The sequence below is a fragment of the Rana temporaria genome, chromosome 2 (assembly GCF_905171775.1).
Source record: "Rana temporaria chromosome 2, aRanTem1.1, whole genome shotgun sequence".
Classification (NCBI taxonomy): domain Eukaryota; kingdom Metazoa; phylum Chordata; class Amphibia; order Anura; family Ranidae; genus Rana; species Rana temporaria.
The window spans coordinates 455565341-455578927 of record NC_053490.1 but is presented as its reverse complement, the minus strand read 5'-3'; the positions used below and the strand labels follow the sequence as shown (position 1 = coordinate 455578927).

Genomic DNA, 13587 nt, shown 5'->3' with positions numbered 1-13587 from the left:
AATGGTTTGGTCTCTCACAGAGCCATTATCTCAACATCATGGGACATGTCTGGGATTACACGAAGAAACAGAAGGATTATAGGCAGCCTACACCCACAGAAGTACTGTGATTAGTTCTCCAAGGTGTTTGGAACAACCTACCTGCTGAGCGCCTGTGCAAAAGGTACCTAGAAGAATGAATGCTGGTTTGAAGTCAAAGGGTAGTCGCACCAAATCTGTTTAAATTGATAAAAATAAACAATTAAAATATATATTTCTGAAAGCATTCTTACTTTACAGCCTTTCTTTACAGCTGCCTAAAACTTTTGCACAGTACAGTGTGGCCTAGATTGACGTAGGGCGGCTTTACGTTGTGTGGGCGTAGCATATCTTATTTACGCTACACCGCCGCTACTTAGAGAGGCAAGTGCTGTATTCACAAAGCACTTGCGTCCTAAGTTACGGCGGCGTAGCGTAAATGGGCCGGCGTAAGTGCGCGTATTTCAAAGTAGGCCGGTCGTGGGCGTGTTGTATTGAAAGGAGGCTTGACCTCATGTAGATGCAAGGCCGAAAGAATGGCGCATGCGCGCATGCTCAGTATCACGTCGTATTTACGCCCAAAGATACGCCGGCTCAATGCCTGTGACGTGAACGTAACTTACGCACAGCCCTATTCGCGTACGACTTACGCAAACGACGTAAAAAGATACGCTTGTTCCGACGTCCATACTTTGCATGGGCTACGCCACCTAGAGACCTGCTTTATCTTTACGCCGGCGTATGTCTTACGTTAACGGCGTAACTAATTGCGACGGGCGTATCTACGTTCGTAAATCGGCGTATCTTGCTCACTTGCATATTTTGATGTGGAAAACAACGGAAGTGCCACCTAGCGACCAGCGTAAATATGCACCCTAAGATACGACTGCGTAGGAGACTTACGCCGCTCGTATCTTAGCCAAATTTAAGCGTATCTGGTTTCAAGAATACGCTTAAATATACAACGGCGCAGATTCGGACTTACAACGGCGTATCTACTGATACGCCGACGTAAGTCTCTGAGAATCTGGCCCTGTGTGTATATGTACAGTAGGTCTATCTATATAGCAATATAGATATACACACAAAACATTTGTCTTTCATCTTTAGGTTCTTACTTGATGTCTTTAACCAATTAACAATTGTAGCGTATTCTTTCCTAACCCTGGAACTAACCTGCTAATTGTTACTTTTTGGCAGTCGGCATCTATTTGCAATTGACATTTTGACAAATCATAGAACTTGATTGAAAAGAGCTAAGCAAACATTATTACACTAATGCAAATTGTGACATCGACCCCTAAGTTTCAGTCTAATGAGGCATAATATAATCTATGATAACACATATCTCAGACGTCAGGGTGAGCCTTACGGGGTTCACGGGCGCTAGGCCCAAAACATTGATCCATAAATCTGTGCATTCATATATTAAACACTGCATCATTAATTTAAAGAGTGCTGTGGTCACTGCCTCAGTATTTTTCGGTTGAGCCAGGAGGAAAAAAAAATCACTGGGCTGGAAGAAATGATTTGCTGGGATGCAGAATTAATGTGTATGCTTTCAGGTGATGAGGAGCCACAGGCTAAAGATCTGTTTTGCATAATATATTATTCTTGTACTGTTTGCTTAGCGGTAGTTTAAACCTAATGCTGAATTTAGTGCAGTGGTGGAGATGCGCTGCCTCTGGCAAAACCTCTGCAGGTGGAATGGTCAGCATTTGACAAGCAACGTATGCGGTCTTTTATGCCTGCATGTCTTCCATATTGGATCATCCATGTTCTTCATAGGGGTCTGCTGCAAAACAAGGGCTGCAAGTAAGCCGTAAACTGTGGCGCAAGCTAGAATACAAGTTGCTTTACATATAAAAAAAACAAAACAAGAACAATCATTTATAGAAAATGGTGGAAAAATTATGCAAACAACATGCTTCAATTAAATAACCAGCAGTTGGTAGGAAAATATCTGTTTTAATGACCAGCCTTTCTGAAATTAGATAACTATGAGTAAATATTACTGCTGTTTATATAACCTTGCCTTTAACCACTTCAGTACCAGGCACTAACACCTCCTTCCTGCCCAAGCCAATTTTCAGCTTTCAGCGCTGTCGCACTTTGAATGACAATTGCGCGGTCATACTACATTGTAACCAAACAAATTTTTTATCCCTTTGTTCCCACAAATAGAGCTTTCTTTGGTGGTATTTGATCACTGCTGGGGTTTTTTATTTTTGCTCAACAAATAAAAAAAGACCACAAATTTATGGTAAAAAAAGTTTTCTTTGTTTCTGTTATAAAACTTTGTAAATAAGTAAGTTCTCTTCACTGATGGGCACTGCTGAGGCTGCACTATGGGCACTGATATGGTGGCACTGACAGGCTGCACTGATGGGCCACACTGGTTTGTAGCACTGGTGGGCATTGATGGGAAATCATAAGCGGCACTAATGGGCACTGAAGGCTGCACTGATGGGTACTTATGGGTGGCACGCATGGGCACTGATAGGTGGCACTGATGGACACTGATGGGCATCACTGATAAGGAGACATCTGGCAGGCATTAGTAATGGGCACTGACTGGCACCATTCGTGGGCACTGATTGGCAGATTTTGGGCACTGAGCGCCATCCTGTGATTGGACGTGGCTGATTGTGGTAAAGAGCCTCTGTCTTTACCGAGATTGGTGTCTACACGCCGCACTGCGTGCCCCCACAGGCATGCGCTGGCAGTTATCCTGAAAGACGTCATATGACGTCCAGTTAGGATAACTGAACCACCGACCGGGCGTCATTTTGCTATAGGCTGGGTGGGAAGTGGTTAAAGTGGATGTAAACTCATAAAAAACAAAACCTGCAAGACAAAAGCATAATGAGCTACTATGCTTTGCATACTAGCTCATTATGAAATACTTACCTTAGATTGAAGCTGTTGCAGCGGTCCCCGCACACCACTGTGACTGGCGACATGTCTCCCGGAGTTATTTACAAGTTTCCCGTGCTCCGGCACCTTGATTAAACTGGTGCCGCAATTACGTTACTCCCACGCATGCCCATGGCTCCTGAAGAAATGGCTCGAGCGGGCCGTTTCTTCAGTGCACATGTGCCGATGACGTCGGCACGTGCAGATACAGTGAATATCTCCTAAAATGTGCAAGTTTAGGAGATATTCAAGGTAGTGGAGTGTAGGAGGAAACCGGAAAGTAAACCAGGCACAGGAAGAACAATGCAAACTCCAGGCAGGTAGGGCCATGGTTGGGATTTAAAGCAACAACACTAGTGATGCTAGGCGGAACGGCTAACCACTTAGCCACTCTGTTGCCCATTCCCTTTGAGTCAGCGGGTGATGCTTTAATCTGCATTGCACTCTGAACATTTAATACTTTTGTTTGATGTTAAATGCCTGTTTACTGACTTTATTAGCTGGAGCCAAATTTGCACACGCACACCTTTTTTTACTCCTTGCAATGACTAATCGATCATAGGATGGCAGAGTCTGTTTAATTCAGACAGTCTGATATAAATACATCGGTGGTCCATATAGTGAACTTGGTGTTGAGTTATTCACTTTAAGGTCATCACAGAGGACAAGGGGCACTCTTTATGTCTGGAGGAAAAGAGCTTTAATCTCCAAATAGGGAAAGGTTTCTTCACAGTAAGAGCTGTGAAAATGTGAAATAGACTCCCTCAAGAGGTTTTTTTGTCCAGCTCGGCAGCTTGCTTTAAAAAGGGCCTGGATTCTTTCCTACATGGTCATAATATAACTGGGTACTAAAATGTATTGATAAAATTGATCCAGGAAATATCAGATTGGCTCTTGGGGGATCAGGAAGGATTTTTTTCCCTGCTGGAGCAAATTGGATCATGTTTTCCTGTTATTTTTTATTTTTTTGCCTTCCTCTGGATCAACTGTGGGTATAGGATTGTATATATAGGATTGTATATTGTTGTTACCTTTTATTGGTTGAACTAGATGGACTTTTTTTTTTTTTTCAACCAGACTAACTATAAAGCTATGTAACATAAAGAGCCTCAATGCAGGCAGTATCAATTGCATTGTCTCTTTAGCTAGTCCATAGTGATTTTCAAATCATTTGTCGTGTAGTTAAGTGTATATAAAGCCAAAACCCATTACAATGACTTGTCTCTTATAGGATGGTTCAGTCTGATGTTTGTCAGGCAAACTGAACTTCAAAGCAGACAGTACTTGTTGCATTGTCTCTTTAGCTAACTCATGGTGCTTTATAAATCCTCTGTCATGTAGTATCATTTTGCTTGTGAAAGTAATAGCCACTTCTCCCAGGTCCCTGTTGAAAGTGTAAAGAAATCTAAAATATTATAGCCACTGAAACAGGAGGTGAGGGGACATTAGGACACCTGTTCTGTTGACAGATAAGAGGGGGTGTCCCCCCTTGCTTTGCTTCAGTTTGCTTCTCACTTACCGCTGTTTATCCAGCACTGGAAGTCCAAGTCAATCTCCCTAGACACAGACAAGAAAAAGCATAGCCAGGGTACTAACCATCCCCTACTATCCAGAAAATAATTCCTAGCTTACGGTATAGGAGCATTTATTTAATAAATAAAGTACAAGACCAGCTCTATAAAGACATATTTGAGAAGTTTGGTGTGGATGCACTAGCATAGCCTGTACAGACACCTGACCTCCAACCTGCTGAACACCTTTAGGATGATTTGATATGACACTTGCGACTCGCGAATCAGTTTTTTGTTCACCCAATATCACTACCTGACCTTACAACTGCTTTTTTGCAGTGTGGCCTTAAATTCCCCCCAAAAAAACATTTCAAAATCTTTTGTAAATCATTCCAGAAGAGTGGAAGCTATTATATGAATGTATTGTGGTGTTGGAATGGGAAGTGTTTTTTTTTTCTTAACATTATTGCTTGATTAGCCTGTCCAGGCCATACGCTACTAAACAGAATGCTTCTACTCTGGACATATTTCAGGTTGTTAAACCATTATTTTCCAGAAGTTTATTTATCTGTCCCATTTATAAGATGACACAGAGAAGAAATCACTCCATGACCTTTTCCAACCCCTCTAAGGTTCCTGCCTGCAGTTCTTTCATTTAATACATTTGTCATTGGTAATTAAGAGCCATGTTAGTGAAACTAAGTAAATAAAGCGCATTAAGTAATTCCCAATCAATATCCTGGAAGGGAAGGAGGTGGAGGGGGAGACACTTCTTCAGTGGTGGATTAATGTAGACTTGAAGAAAGAAAGAGTCAATATCTTATAGATTTTTCTTTTTGTCTTTTCTGTACATTATTCCTTCCTATCTGAACCCTTCTTTCTGATTTTCATGTACATTTTTAATCTTTTGTTTTTCTCCTTGCATCATGTTGAATTGGCATATGAAAAGAGTGTCATTCAGCTTCCTAATGACCATGATGAAGTTTTGTAATCTATCTGAAATCTAAATGAAATGTGCATAGACCCCTGTCTAAGCTGAGACAGAGGTCTCACCGCCGGTTGCAGTGAAGGGAGCGGACGTCGGTGCACCATTCAGAGGTCTAAGTACATTATCAAAGATAAGAAAAGGCGCCGCTAACCAATACATTGATACGTAGATGAATGTGGCCTCAACTAGCACTGCTCCAGCCATGCCCCCTGACATGTGTTACAGGGGTTACCAAGCCCCGGTAAGTGGGGCAGAACATGTCAGGGGGGCATGGCTGGAGTGGCGCTGGCTGAGGCCACCTTCACCTACATACACTAATGCACTGGGTTGGTGAGCGTGCCGCTCTTTGATAACTACCAGTTTCTGAAATTTGTTTAAGCACTTCAATACTGGGCACCTTTATTCCCTTTCTGTTCAGGCCAATTTTCAGCTTTCAGTGCTGTCGCACTTTGCATGACAATTGCGTGCGGTCCTGCAACGTTGTACCCATATGGGATTTTTTTTAAATGTTCACACAAATTGAGCTTTCTTTTAGTGGTTTTTAATTTCCACTGGGTTTTGTTATTTCTTGTTGAATAAAAGAAAAAAGGCCAACAAGTTTTGGGAAAATAACCCAAATCAGTGTATAGTATTTAGTCTATAGAAGAATTATAGAGTCCACAAACTATGGTGTGTGTATATGTAATATATATATATATATATATATATATATATATATATATATATATAGATATAGATATATAATGTGTATGTGTGTGTGTGTGTGTGTGTGTGTGTGTGTGTATATATGTATATTTATTGTTACTTCCACTCCTGCCTGGCATCAAGGACTCATATTGAGCAAGGCTTCAGTTAACTGGTTCGGCCACAACAGAGCCTTTTCTGGGAAAATTTAAGCCTCTTTGGTTGCAGACATCTAGAACATTAAGCATCTTTTATCATAAGTGTAGCCTTGTAGGGTCATGAAAGCATAGAAACATTAGGTAAGGTTTACTCATTCGTTATAACTGTCTCAAAATTTCTACCTTTGACAATCCTCGTTTTTTTTCTTGGCATGTCCTGATGGTGTTTTTTTCTCAGTTCTCTTATATTCTTTTCTGGTCTCATAAAAATGTATCCTAGTCTATGTCCTTGCAAAGCTTCTCATTAGGACAAACATTATCTGCCTTTGGTTGAGGGTATTAACCGTGCTAGAGGACAAAACCGCTGTCATTTCTGGGTAACCTGTTAGCAGATAGTGACATTGCATAGGACTTGCTGTATTTTAATCTGAATATTTTGATCCCTTTCTACTTGCGTGTAGATAATTTGACATAGAAATTTTAATGAGGGCTCCAGTTATAATGAATGCTCCCGCTTACTGATAGCAGTACATCTTTTTTACCTTGTTGAGATGACCTGCAATGTTTTTTGTAAGAGATCTGTGTTCCCCCTTGAGGCAATCCTTGCTTTCTGATTTGTAATCTGGCTTGTGCCTGAAGGGAATTTTCTACAGATGGTAGTAAAAAGATGACAACGTCTTGCTGCCAGTGTCCCTGTTTGGAAGATTTCTGTTCACTTCCTGTTCTGTCTTATACCCAGCAAAAAAAAGTTTTTCACTCGTATTGTGTTTTACATGGTTAGCTTTGCAATTTTTAGATTCTTGTTCCACTTTTTTCATGTAGCTATAATGTGTGTTATGCTTTGTACAGTGCTAAGGGAAGTGGCGGTGTAGAATACAATAACCTTTTTTTCTGGTCATCTTCTGAAAAGTCTTAATTAATCACGTTCTTCTATCCAGTTCTGTTACCCTTTATTTAAAATTAACAGGTGGTCTTGTTGTGTCACCTCCATTCAAAAGTAGTCATATTTAAAATTTTCCATGTAGCTGCCTCTTTTACAAAATAAATACTCAATGCACAGGGATGTACTATCGACCTCATTGTAATTTGGTTATCTGCCCATTGCTCTTCGTATGACCAGTGATGGCTGACCACTGAATTTTACCAAACACTCCTATGTAATATTAATATTTGCATAATTAGATCAGAATCTTTCCTGTTCAGTGAGGCTAATAAGCAAGAAATGCAGTTAATTTTAGGATAATTGTCACGGGAGTCAGTAAATGCAATCTCTATTTATGTTCGTTCTTCAAAAACAGAACAATGCAAATACTACTTTAAATATCAGTCAGGGGGTTGTAAATGCTGTGTAATGGCAGCATTTCATTGCTTGCTTGGTACTTTCAGTGACACATGTTTCTCATTGTACAGTTACAAGGCTTGCAGAGTCAGCTGGAGTTCCTGGAGCAGTCTATGGTGGATAAATCTGTAGTAAGCAGACAAGAGGCCAAAATTCGAGAACTGGAAACACGGCTGGAATTTGAGAGAACACAAGTGAAGCGCATGGAGGTAAAAAGAGTCCCTGACTTCTTCCTTGAATGTTTTCATTGCATCTATGGTTATGTTAGTATGCTTTGTATGCATCTGTGCTCAGATGATCCATATGTTCTGCTATTACCATAAATATCATATTGTAGAGGTTCAATAAGCCCCAAGTGCAGTACCAGTTGAATTCTAAACATGGATCACATGCATCACAGGTGCTATTAAAGTACATTGTACAAATACTAGACATCCAGTACTGTTAATTAAATTTTGGGTAGAGTGTAGCGAGGAAAGGCGGTGCAGGATCTTATTTGAACCTCAAAGGTAACTGTATTTTAGGGTCAGTTTAATCTGTACCTACTTTTGACATTCATTGAACACTGAGATAAGAAAATTAAAGAAACAACGTCATGGTATAATGTCTTACCCTAGCATAAATTACAATAAACATGTGCTCCTTCCAAAACAAAACGGTTGGTCTATGTAAAGGACTTCTTTAAAGCTTGTAATGATAAAAAATGTGTTGAAAAATCTCAATAAAATGTACCCTTTAAAAATAAAAGCTTGTAATGAGCAGTACCTTCCCAGTGCTACAAACCGGCAGAAAAAAATAATTTCCTAAATGCTTCATAAAATGTATCTCGCATTTTTTGATTTTGTAGACTTATATTCTACACCAAATATAAAGAAAAATCTAAATCGCAAAGCAAGACTTCGAGACTTAAAGTGGACCATGGAAGCTCTGCCCAAAGAAGGCAAGCAGAAAACAAAAGACTAGTCGTCAGTATTTTCTTTAGGCTTTCTGCAGCTGATCTCTGTTACACTGACTTACCATGTCTTGTTTAGCACTGTGTCTCGGTGTAGAGGCAGACATATTGATAGAGCCAGGGCTTGGCTTTCCTATGTCATAGCTGGTCCCTTGATACGTGGTAAGGGAATATTCAAGAAGAAGCACGAGAGGTGCAGGAAACATCAGTCTACAGAATGGATGAAGCATAAGCAAGGATTTCTTGCACTGCATGCTATCGGGTACAGCTTTCTCTCCAGTAAGGTGAATATTGAGCATTACAGCAGTGACATGACCAACGTTTTTTGGAAAGACTAGCAGTTAGAGACAGCAGAGCTGGGATGACCTCACACTGAAGACATACAGCTCAGAAGTTCAAGGTGCAGGAAGTCCTGCTGTTTTCAGGTGACATTCCAAAAAAAAGATAGATGTTTCAGTGTACTACTTAGACACAATTATTATTTCTAGATGTTATCAACTTGTTTGTGTTTGTTCTTCTTAAGTTTAGGTCCACTTTAAAAGAAAACACAGAAAACTCCAATACCGTATTTTTTATTTTTGTGTGACAGTTTTCTAAATCAAGATAGAGTACTCCATTCACAGTCTCATGCTGTTCCTCCTACAGAGTTTGGTTACCCGGTTAAAAGAAAACATAGAGAAGCTGACAGAAGAGCGAGATCAGCGAGCCGCTGCAGAGAACCGCGAGAAGGAGCAAAATAAAAGGATACAGCGACAGATCAGGGACACGAAAGAGGAAATGGGAGAACTGGCCAAAAAAGAGGCAGAAGCCAGCCGCAAAAGACATGAACTGGTAATTTATAGATGTTTTGCTACAGTATAGATTTATTATACTTTTGCCATTTAGGACTACTTCTGTTAAAGTATAACAAAACTTTTTTTTTTTTAGTCTTTGACTGAGTGGAGAGGGATTAGAGCCCTTGTCGGTTTTTATTGCTGCCTGTGCCCCTGTTAAGGAGATTCACCTGCTCTATTTGTCCAGTTTACCTTTATCATTGAAAGTAAAAGTAAAAAGAAAACCCACATTTTTGGGTTGTCTCCGGAAAAATAATAGATGGGAAATCTTCCAATGGGGACACTAGTTCCGGTGAGCTAGGAGTCCACAAAAAAGTCCTTTAATTAGCAGAGATATCCTCTCTCTTCCTGTTTGGCTATGGGACAGGAAGTGAAGGGAAATCTTTGCAATGGGACAGAGATGGCGAAAAATCTTTTCTGGTGACAACACTGAAGAATTTATACTTTGCTACAACATAAAGTAGTGCGTGTACAGCTTGTATAACAGTAAAATTGCTGTCCCCTCAAAATAACTCAACACACAGCCATTAATGTCTAAACCTCTGGCAACAAAAGTGAATACACCCCTAAGGGAAAATTTCCTAATTGTGCCCAACGTGTCAACATTTTGTGTGGCCACCATTATTTTCCAGCACTGCCTTAACCCTCTTGTGCATGTAGTTCACCAGAGCTTCATAGGTTGCCACTGGAGTCCTCTTCCACTCCTCCATGACGACATCACGGAGCTGGTGGATGTTAGAGACCCTGTGCTCCTCTACCTTCCGTTTGAGGATGCCCCACAGATGCACAATAGGGTTTAGGTCTGGAGACATGCTTGGCCAGTCCATGACCTTTACCCTCAGCTTCTTTAGCAAGGCAGTCGTTGTCTTGGAGGTGTGTTTTGGGGTTGTTATGTTGGAATGCTGCCTTATGGCCGAGTCTCGGAAGGGAGGGGATCATGCTCTGCTTCAGTATATCACAGTACATGTTGGCATACATGGTTCCCTCAATGAATTGTATGTTTTTCCCAAAGAAAATCTCTGTATATGATGCTGAGCACGTGCACTCAACTTCTTTGGTTGACCATGACAAAGCCTGTTCTGATGGAACCTGTCCTATTAAACCGCTGTATTGTCTTGGCCACTGTGCTACAGCTCAGTTTCGGGGTCTTGGCAATCATCTTATAGCCTAGGCCAGGGATATGCAATTAGCGGACCTCCAGCTGTTGCAGAACTACAAGTCCCATGAGGCATAGCAAGACTGACAGCCACAAGCATGACACCCATAGGCAGAGGCATGATGGGACTTGTAGTTTTGCAACAGCTGGAGGTCCGCTAATTGCATATCCCTGGCCTAGGCCATCTTTATGTAGAGCAACAATTCTTTTTATCAGATCCTCAGAGAGTTCTTTGCCATGAGGTGCCACTTTCATTGACTAATATGAGAGAGTGAGAGCGATAACACCAAATTTAACACACCTGTTCCCCATTCACACTTGAGACCTTGTAACACTAACGGTTCACATGACACCAGGGAGGGAAAATGGCTAATTGGCCCAAATTTGGACATTTTCACTTAGGGGTGTACTTACTTCTGTTGCCAGCGGTTTAGACATTAATAGCTGTGTGTTGAGTTACAAATACAGTATTTTGAGGGGACAGAAAACACTGTTATATAAGCTGTACACTCACTACTTTATATTGTAGCAAAGTGTAATTTCTTCAGTGTTGTCACATGAAATGATATACATTTATGTATACAATTGTTTTGCATCTTGAATAAGCTTCAATGATTTTCATAATGTTTGTTTTTAAATTGTTATAACATTTCTTGTATTTGTACAGTATATCAGTCTATACAACTTTAGGTCATATGTATTCCCTAACTTCACATTACTTCATACCGCTCAAATGTTTGTGGTAAATTCATATTGGCTTGTGCATCGAAAAGGGCTAATGACACTACTGGTTAATGCATACTGCTTTGTTCAGTCTTTACATGCTACTGTATATGGTAACACTAATAAGTTTCATATTTATGTAGGAGATGGATCTGGAGAGCTTGGAAGCTGCAAATCAGAGTTTGCAATCAGATCTGAAACTTGCTTTTAAGCGCATTGGAGATCTTCAAGCCGCCATAGAAGACGAGATGGAGAGTGATGATAATGAAGACCTCATTAACAGGTATAGGACCTTTTGACTCTTATGGTGGTTCTTTAGTAATAGCAAAAATGAAGGCCTAATGTTGTATTATCTGGTTTCTCAGTGGTCAAATGTATTAGGTTAAGCCATGTTTGAAGCATATTCAGCCACATTTATCAACACTTTTGGGCCCCAGTAACAGTTTTCCTAGATTTCATCATTTTGGGCTAAACGGCAGAATTATCCCAGAAGTGACGGGCTGTGGAGACATCCGTTAAGTCTCAAAAACATTGGACTTTAGTTATAACAGTGACTGCCGGGAGAACATTGCCTAAGACAGCCTGTGTCCAACAAAGTACAGTCATGTTTCCCTTTGCAGTATAGGAAAACAAAAAGGAGAATTTGTATGGTTGATGGTGGGCTGCATGATCTGTCTGAACGATCCATCTCACACTTTTTATAAATGGGGTCCGTTGCTCCATTATTCATGTTACTTTTCTTTTTTCATTTGACACTCTCTCATGTTTTATTTTATTTTCATGTTTTCAGTCTACAGGACATGGTGACCAAGTATCATAAACGCAAGAATAAAAAGTGAGGACGTGGTGTTAAGTTATGATTTTAAATTGCCCTTAATTTCAGCATGCATTAAGCAACAATAACTACCCTTTCAATTACCTTCCCTGAAAAGATCCCTTACATAACTGCATGGTTCCTATCTCACCCAGACAAGTGCATGTCTGTTTTGTTAATCCCATTGACTATGTTATGAAGGTTTATTTTTTTCAAATATATTTAAACCGCCTAACCTATTTATTCTTACAGCAATTTACAGTATAATGTCATAAGGTTGTCACTTGTTGATTGTCCTGTGAAATTGCTTCTTTTCACACTGTGAGGCAGGCTATACCTGTGCAGTCTGCTGCCTATCCATTGAGTCATAATGTTTAATTATATAGGTTAGCTAAATCCCTCTATTACCAGGTACAGTGCGCAAAGTCATACATTTTCTCACACTGCACAAAAACACGCTGCCTTATATAGATGCACATGGGAGCCAAAAAGATTTAATGGCACCCCCTCCTACATCTCGCAAACGTGTGTGCCAGCAGCCAAAACATATGGGGGTAGATTCAGGAACGATTTACGCCGGTGTATCCATAGATACGCCGCGTAAATTCCAAGCTACGCCGGCGTATCTATTTTCTGTATTCAGAAAGCTAGATACGCCGACATTAGCCTAAGATACGACTGGCATAAATCTCGTACGCCATCGTATCTTAGGGTGCATTCTCAAGCTGGCCGCTAGGTGGCGCTTCCGTAGTTGTCAGCGTACAGTATGCAAATTACATACTTACGCCGATTCACAAACGTACGTGCGCCCGGCGGTAGTTTTTTATGTCGTTTGCGTAAGTCGTTTTCGTCGTAACGTTGCTCCTGCTATTAGGAGGCGCAGCCAATGTTAAGTATGGACGTCGTTCCCGCGTCGCGATTTGAAAATTTTACGTCGTTTGCATAAGTCGTCTGTGAATGGCGCTGGACGCCATTTACGTTCACGTCTAAACCAATGACGTCCTTGCGATGTCATTTACCGCAATGCACGTCGGGAAATTTTAGGGACGGCGCATGCGCAGTACGTTCGGCGCAGGAACGCGCCTAATTTAAATGATCCACGCCCCCTACCAGATCATTTGAATTACGCGCGCTTACGCCGGCCCCTTTTACGCTACGCCGCCGCAACTTACGGAGCAAGTGCTTCGTGAATACAGCACTTTCTCCTGTATGTTACGGCGGCGTAGCGTAAATACGATACGCTGCGCCGCCGTTTAAATTGCGCGCCCCTACCTGAATCCACCCCATGGTTCTGCGATTTTGTTCAATGAAAAAATGTGTGCCTGTATAATGTATGTGCATTTCATAGATGTAGGGCAGCCAATTGAACAAGACCTAAAGGCACCCCTCTCATAAGTTTTGGGTTTGTTGATGAGAAAAAATATACAAGTTCTTAAACTTGGACCAATATGTCAGCTCGGGAATAGTACAAATATTAGTTTCTGACCCTGTGTCT

General features: G+C 40.9%; 1 protein-coding gene across 7 annotated transcripts in view; it reads left to right on the top strand.

The window, feature by feature from the left end:
• Window positions 1–13587, top strand: part of MYO18A (myosin XVIIIA) — a 475424-nt gene that overhangs the window by 428323 nt on the left and 33514 nt on the right. For 6 of the 7 annotated variants that reach the window (XM_040338542.1, XM_040338541.1, XM_040338540.1 and 3 more), the window contains 4 exons: window positions 7686–7823; window positions 9212–9397; window positions 11422–11561; window positions 12069–12113. In XM_040338542.1, the coding sequence (XP_040194476.1) occupies window positions 7686–7823; window positions 9212–9397; window positions 11422–11561; window positions 12069–12113 (509 nt within the window). The remainder of the gene's footprint in view (window positions 1–7685; window positions 7824–9211; window positions 9398–11421; window positions 11562–12068; window positions 12114–13587) is intronic. The other variant, XM_040338545.1, reaches the window with a different exon arrangement.